General features: G+C 45.1%; 1 protein-coding gene across 1 annotated transcript; it reads right to left on the reverse strand.

The window, feature by feature from the left end:
* Positions 1-4556: 4556 nt before the first annotated feature.
* On the reverse strand, positions 4557-6424 carry ndufa12 (NADH:ubiquinone oxidoreductase subunit A12). The gene is made up of 4 exons (XM_071332487.1): positions 5839-6424; positions 5426-5508; positions 5114-5201; positions 4557-4845 (listed from the first exon to the last, which is right to left on the reverse strand). Exons 1-4 carry the CDS (start codon positions 5925-5927, stop codon positions 4671-4673), a joined length of 435 nt encoding a protein of 144 aa, XP_071188588.1. The 5' UTR covers positions 5928-6424; the 3' UTR covers positions 4557-4670.
* Positions 6425-6922: the final 498 nt, after the last annotated feature.

Below are 6922 nucleotides of genomic sequence, written 5' to 3' on the forward strand. Positions count from 1 at the left end.
GTGGGAGGAGTGAGTGTGTGTGGTTCCCCTCTGGCTCTGGTGAAAGCCCTTCCTTCCTGTCAGTGGTGATAAAGATGTGCCGTCACAAGGCCCGGCTCGTACCTCCCTAACCATCACCAAATCCAGAAATCCAAAGATACACTCCTACACACACACACACACACACTCTGAGCCCGTTCCCTTCCGCACCAGGCACTACTGAACTGCTGTCAGTCCGCTGTCTTGTTCTGTCCTGTCCTGAGGTGCGTTCAGCAGTCTATTCTGTACTGTTCCGTTCTGCATGGTTCTCCCCTGTTCCTGAGTTCCTGAGGGGTGGGAGAGTCACCCTTATAAGGCAGTAACCAGCCCCCACCCCGCACCTGAGGTCTCTGATTCGTATCACCCTCCCTCCTTGGCCCGCCCGGGCACGCTTCACCACGGCATTCATTTATTACCTCTAAGGCCAATCAGGAGTCAGCAACCAGAACAACAGGCTGAGAGGTAGTAGGGATGTCCTACAGGTTAGGAGAGGGAGGGAGGGAATACAGGACCTCCATATACTGCTGTTGGGATAGAGTTGGTAAAGTTAGTGAAGTAGTCTCTCCCCCCTCCCCCTGCTCTGTCTCAGTGGTGAATACATTCAGACAGAGCCGTTAATCTGCACACCCCTAGATAACAGCCGGCCCGGGCCTCTGTGTGTGTGTGTGTGCGTGTGTGTGTGTGTGTTTGTGTGTGTGTGTGTGTCTCAACGCAACTGGGCTCTGCTCCCACTGCCACACATATTCAAATATACCCCCCAACTATCATTCACTAAGGCTAAGCCTATTTGTTTCTGAGAACCATTCAGTGTGTCTTTTTCACTCTCTTTCTCTCTCTGTCTCTCTGAGCCCATTAAGAGCTGTGACACACAGGGGAGGTGAACAGAACAGGGCCAGAGGTATTTTTACAGCCCTGTGCTCCCTCTGTTTCTGCTACATTTCCTTATCACCCTTATACTCTCCAGAGGAATACAGATATGAATACGATATGGACAGAAGGAAGAACAGAAGAGACAAAATTAGGAGTGTAGGAGGAAGGAGAGTACAAGGGTGATAAGGAAATGTAGCAGAAACAGAGGGAGAGGGAAAGAAAAGAGGGAGTTTGCTCAGAAGGGATAGAATGGGGACAGACAGACAGGTGGTGAGGGGAGAGGGATGAGGGTACCAGGGGGCAGAGGGGAGAGGGTACCAGGGGGCAGAGGGATGAGGGTACCAGGGGGCAGAGGGGAGAGGGTACCAGGGGGCAGAGGGATGAGGGTACCAGGGGGCAGAGGGGAGAGGGTACCAGGGGGCAGAGGGATGAGGGTACCAGGGGGCAGAGGGATGAGGGTACCAGGGGGCAGAGGGATGAGGGTACCAGGGGGCAGAGGGATGAGGGTACCAGGGGGCAGAGGGGAGAGGGATGCACCTGCTCTAAAATGAGCCCTTATATTCCCTCTGGTGCTCAGCTGGCATCACCACCAACACAGCTGCCACCTCATTATACATACACACACAAATAGAGAGAGAGAGAGAGAGAGAGAGAGATAGTTGCAGAGGGAAAATGGAGAGTGAGAAGAGAGATGTGTTGAGTGTTCACTGACCTTATAATTAGCCACAAGGAAGTATCGCCATGGCAGTACAAGTCCTCTCACTTAAACCAGATGCCATTTTACTCCATTTACACAAATGACTCAGAGACACTAGCTGAAACACCAGCAACACAGCTCTGATATCCTACACACACTAAACCTAACCAACCAAACATGGCAGACCTGTGTTACTTTACAGCAGGTTCCAATAAACCCTAAGCCCTCTATACTAATCCCTTAGACCTTAAGCACCAGGAGCTTCAACCCACTGAGAGACAGTGAAGTTGGAAACACATTTAAACGCTCCAGTTAGTTCAAACACCTTCCAGTCAAGGCGATAAAGCTCCGCTGCAAGGCGCCAAAAGATTACTCGGGATCTTTATGAGATTGTCCCCCGGTCCCCGTCCTGGTGCCTATGTGACTGGCTTCCAAATGAAAGCCGGTCGCATTCTAGTCAGAGGTAGCTGGATATATTGCAACACCTGGAACTGCTGACTTGTGGCAATGTTATTTCACATCAACAAAGAGCTATTCAACAACAGCCATTTACATGCTCAAAAGCCAAGTGCTCATGAATTTCGTTAGATGTAATTATGATATAGCTGAGGTGTGAGTGGAATGCCGACTATATCAGGGGACACAGTGACCCCAGGTGGATGGATCAGTCATTACCGGTCTTCCTGACATTGACAGAAAGCAGAAAGGGGAAAATGGTGTGGCACCTTTCCAATAACTCTTTAAAGACCCAGTGCAGTCAAAAATGTGATCTTAAGAGCTGAAATTTCAGCCTGCTTTGGTGGGATGCAGTTTTGGCCTGCCTGGTGACATCACCAGTTCGTAAATTAGTTAATAGACCAATAAGGACTATAGTTCCAAACCTCTCTGCCAATAACAGCTAGTTTAAATTGTTCCCCTCCCAACTCAGACCACTCCTAGAGAGTCCTTGCAAAATTCTTGTTTGAGAAATTGATCTTTGCTAAGAAGCTATTTTTCATGTTTCTGGTCACAGGTTCAGGAATGGCTGAAAAATCACAACATTTATCTCAAATGAACACTGTTGGGAGATTTAGACAACCATTGTCAATCAATCAACAATATAATAATACTTTGAGTAAAAATATTTATCTTACAATACTATGCGATTAGACAGGTTCAGAATGCATGTGAAACATCACAGCACAGTTGAAAAACATATGGCACATGGAAATCAGAAGAGGGCGGTTTACGGAGATAGGTGGGATGGACTGAGAGTATCTGAGGGGTGGGGTCACAGAGATAGGGGGGATGGACTGTGAGTAGCTGAGGTGTGGGGTCACGGAGATAGGTGGGATGGACTGTGAGTAGCTGAGGGGTGGGGTCACAGAGATAGGTGGGATGGACTGTGAGTAGCTGAGGTGTGGGGTCACGGAGATAGGTGGGATGGACTGAGAGTAGCTGAGGGGTGGGGTCACAGAGATAGGTGGGATGGACTGTGAGTAGCTGAGGTGTGGGGTCACGGAGATAGGTGGGATGGACTGAGAGTATCTGAGGGGTGGGGTCACGGAGATAGGTGGGATGGACTGTGAGTAGCTGAGGTGTGGGGTCACGGAGATAGGTGGGATGGACAGAGTAGCTGAGGGGTGGGGTCACGGAGATAGGTGGGATGGACTGAGAGTAGCTGAGGGGTGAGGAAATACAACTAAATAAAAAGCTGTAAAAACAAAGTTTATTTTTGTCCTCTGACGAGGGGGAATGGTGGTTGGGCCCCCCCACAAAAAAAAGTATACTTTTTTTATATCTAAGAAAATCAGCTATTTTTGTTTATTTTTTAACATTTTAATTGAAAACAATCACAGTATGGTACTTAAATGTTACCCAGAAATTATGTTACATTGAGATAAGGCATTGGACCTTAAACATGCATCCTTCCTTCCTCTCTCCCTTGAAGTAACCACTGACCACTAACACAATTGGGATGGTGGATATTTATGAGGGTTTCACCTATCCAGCCATGTCACTTCAGCGAGGGGTTTAAAAATGATTCAAACAGCCATATAAAGGGATAGAGAGACTGACCTCATCCTCTGCCTCCTCACTGACCCCACGGCCGAATAGCGTTGACAGCGTAAACCTTCTCATCTAACAGCCCAGACCACTGGAAGCAAAGGCAGCATTAGCATACCGATAAACCCTGAGTAACCAAGCTGCTTCTGAAAATATGAATGTCCTTACTAAAGGTACAGACTACAGTACAATAGCTATTATGACACCTACAAGTAGATAAACTCTGCAATTTTTCCAATGTAGAAAAATATCTACTTAAACGCCATATGAAAAGATTCACCAGGGACTAATAGAGTATTTATTTTCTGCAACACCAAGGATAGTCAAACTATGGCCTTAACTTCATTTACAGTAGAGAATTGTCTGCCAACGGACAGATTGGTACTGGATTGAGAAACACTGCTCTTATATATTGCAAATGGCTGTGATAGAACTTACAACTTTAGTCAATAGTCCAGAATGGGCCACAAGCCAAGAAGTTAACTCACCTCTCATAGCACAGCAGAATCCCCGAGAGGACAGAGGGACTGGAGCTGGGAGTGTCTGTCTGCCTGTGTGAATGTGACAACACCCTGCCCACAATATCACCCTGATGTGATAGTCATCTGATAGCCAGTCAGCACAGACATGCTCCTAGTACCCCCATGTGAAATACTGCAGCCTTTTCTCAGCTCAGCAATATCCTGCTGTCTGCAACACACACACACAAATCAGACCATCTAACACCCTCAGAGAAACATTACCTCATAACCTGCCCCTCAACAATGGGCCAGTCTCAGTCAGTCTTAAAAAACCTCTCAAACAAACTCATGTTGCTAACATTTTTATGTCAGACTCATGGAGAGCTGGTCATTAGTCAGCCAACTAGTCACTAGTGACATAACAGCCCACAGTTTCACACATAAGGACTGAGTCATCACCAGTGTCCATATAGATTAGATTTTATTTAGAAGCGAAGATGTGCTGGTGAACGCACACACAGGAAATCACACTCATTTACAGAACAAGGTCAGAAGTTGAAGGTCAGGTCACAGCAGGGTCACTGAGCCTTTGGGGGCACCCACTCGTGGATCTTCTTGCGGGTGGTGGAGTAGGGCACATACGCCTGGGCCGAACCACTCACGTTGAACTGGTGGACCTCCGCCAGGAACTTCTTCGGTGTAGGGGGGTGTGTGGTGGGGGGGTTGTCTGTCATACAGTGCAGCCAGCGATGCCTGAGGAGATTTAAGATATGGAGTTAGAATCAGGTACTCATTTAATCAATAGGCTAGTTCATCAATAGAAGGTTCGTAGACGGTAAAAACACAATTAAGACACCAGTACATCAACTCAATGAGTTCCACCCAGATCTGTTACAATTCCATATTCAGAACATTAGGCCAGCAATTTTACTATAAAGGCCAGTATCTCCAACATGGCAATGGCCCAGTCACTGAGATAGAGGCAACGCCACCTGTGTCAAACCAAGTAAGATGTATTTACCATTCAGCGGGCACCATGCTACCATCCACCTCCCACATGGTGTTCTTTCCATTCATCTCTGTCGTGTAGATCACCCAGCGGTGACGACCTGACAAGGAGAGGTGTTACTCTGAGTACACTACAGGTCTTTGAACAGACCTCTCTACCACACTTTTCTACTACTTGATTTTCCCACAGGCTGACCAATCAACTCCATATGTAAAATATAACATTTGCTGACTACATTCAGAGATATGATAATTGGCACTGCAGTACATAGCCTAAGGCCATTACTGGTCATGTGAGCTGAGGTTTAGTTCTGTTCAACCTTACCAAAAAAGTAGCGTGTGTCCTCAAAGTACTTGTTTCCATACTTGTCCACGCCAATCAGCGCTCCCGTTTTCACATCATTTGCCCTGTAACAAAAACACAGTCACCACAAGTTAGATAACTAACGTTAGCTGGCTAGTCCATTAGTCCACCCACTAGCACTATGTCTAATTTGTCAGACCGGATACAGGTCAGAGATCACATAATCAAGTAGCCTTAAAACAGCTTTTAAACAGAGCAGTGAGTCCGTTTGTTTACCAATTTAGCCAGCTACAGTAGTTAACTAAGTAGGTATTTCGTGTTAGCAGGTTGCCTATCGACCGGGGACATACTTATTTATCTCGAGTAAATGCATTGAAAGTAATGACAACCATCTCTATAGATTACAAAGCACATTATATCGCTCTTATACTGACCTGAATAACTGAACAAATAAGCCTTTCACACCACCGTGACCTCCTAACTGTCCCAAAGCCCTTCGGACGACATGTATATACTCCGCCATTTTTAGACGGGACTGATTTGGGTAACGGACACAGTTGTACTTTCCGGCTGAAACGCTTCCCGGTCCACAATAGTTCCGCCCATTGTTTCAAGTCTAACAGTAGTCAATGAACAGCATTTCACAACTAAGCAGCATGTCATTACATGTAGCTTCTAAAGATACTTGAAACAGGACAGTTAGCTTCTTGAATTTTTCTATAATATAGTCATCACATTTTGCTCCCAAGTAAGAGACACTTGAGACAAGACTGTTAGCATGGTTACATTATTATTATTATTATTTGAACAATAGGTTACCCGGCTTGTCGTCAAATTGTTTCTAATATTGAGACTTCAAAATGGACAGTTATTTTCTTACTACGGTTTACTTTACTAATTTACTGTCATCACAGAACAGAAGAGAAACAGCGCATGAAACCGCTTGAAATGCTGTTCATTCAAGTGTCTCTTACTTGGGAGCAAAATGTGATGACTATATTATAGAAAAATTCAAGAAGCTAACTGTCCTGTTTCAAGTATCTTTAGAAGCTACATGTAATGACATGCTGCTTAGTTGTAATAAAATGCTACCAAAATATGGATAATAGTAATACATTTAAAAAATACTTTCATACAGTGTCTTCAGAAATTATTCACACCCCTTAACTTTTTCCACATTTTGTTGTGTTACAGATGTCACTGGCCTACACGCAATACACCACAGGACAGCAGGACAATAACCTAAAAGACAAGTTGCTTACCAATACGACATTGAATGTTCCTGAGTGGCCTAGTTACAGTTTTGACTTAAACCGGCTTGATTATCGCAATACACCACAATGTGAAAGTGGAATTATGTTTTTAGAAATTTGTACAAATTGAATGTCTGCGTCAATAAGTATTCAATCCCTTTGTTATGGCAAGCCTAAGTTCAGGAGTAAAATTGTGCTTAAAAAGTCACATAATAAATTGCATGGACTCAATCTGTGTGCAATAATAGTGTTTAACATGATTTGT

Source organism: Salvelinus alpinus, chromosome 11 (assembly GCF_045679555.1).
Source record: "Salvelinus alpinus chromosome 11, SLU_Salpinus.1, whole genome shotgun sequence".
Taxonomy (NCBI): domain Eukaryota; kingdom Metazoa; phylum Chordata; class Actinopteri; order Salmoniformes; family Salmonidae; genus Salvelinus; species Salvelinus alpinus.

Bases quoted from the DNA above. Each gene is read 5' to 3' on its own strand.
- ndufa12 (XM_071332487.1), bottom strand. From the start codon at position 5,927: ATGGCGGAGTATATACATGTCGTCCGAAGGGCTTTGGGACAGTTAGGA. The intron at 5,509-5,838 runs GTCAGTATAAGA...TTTTTGTTACAG, and splicing joins TTATTTGTTCAGTTATTCAG to GGCAAATGATGTGAAAACGG. The intron at 5,202-5,425 runs GTAAGGTTGAAC...TCTCCTTGTCAG, and splicing joins GGACACACGCTACTTTTTTG to GTCGTCACCGCTGGGTGATC.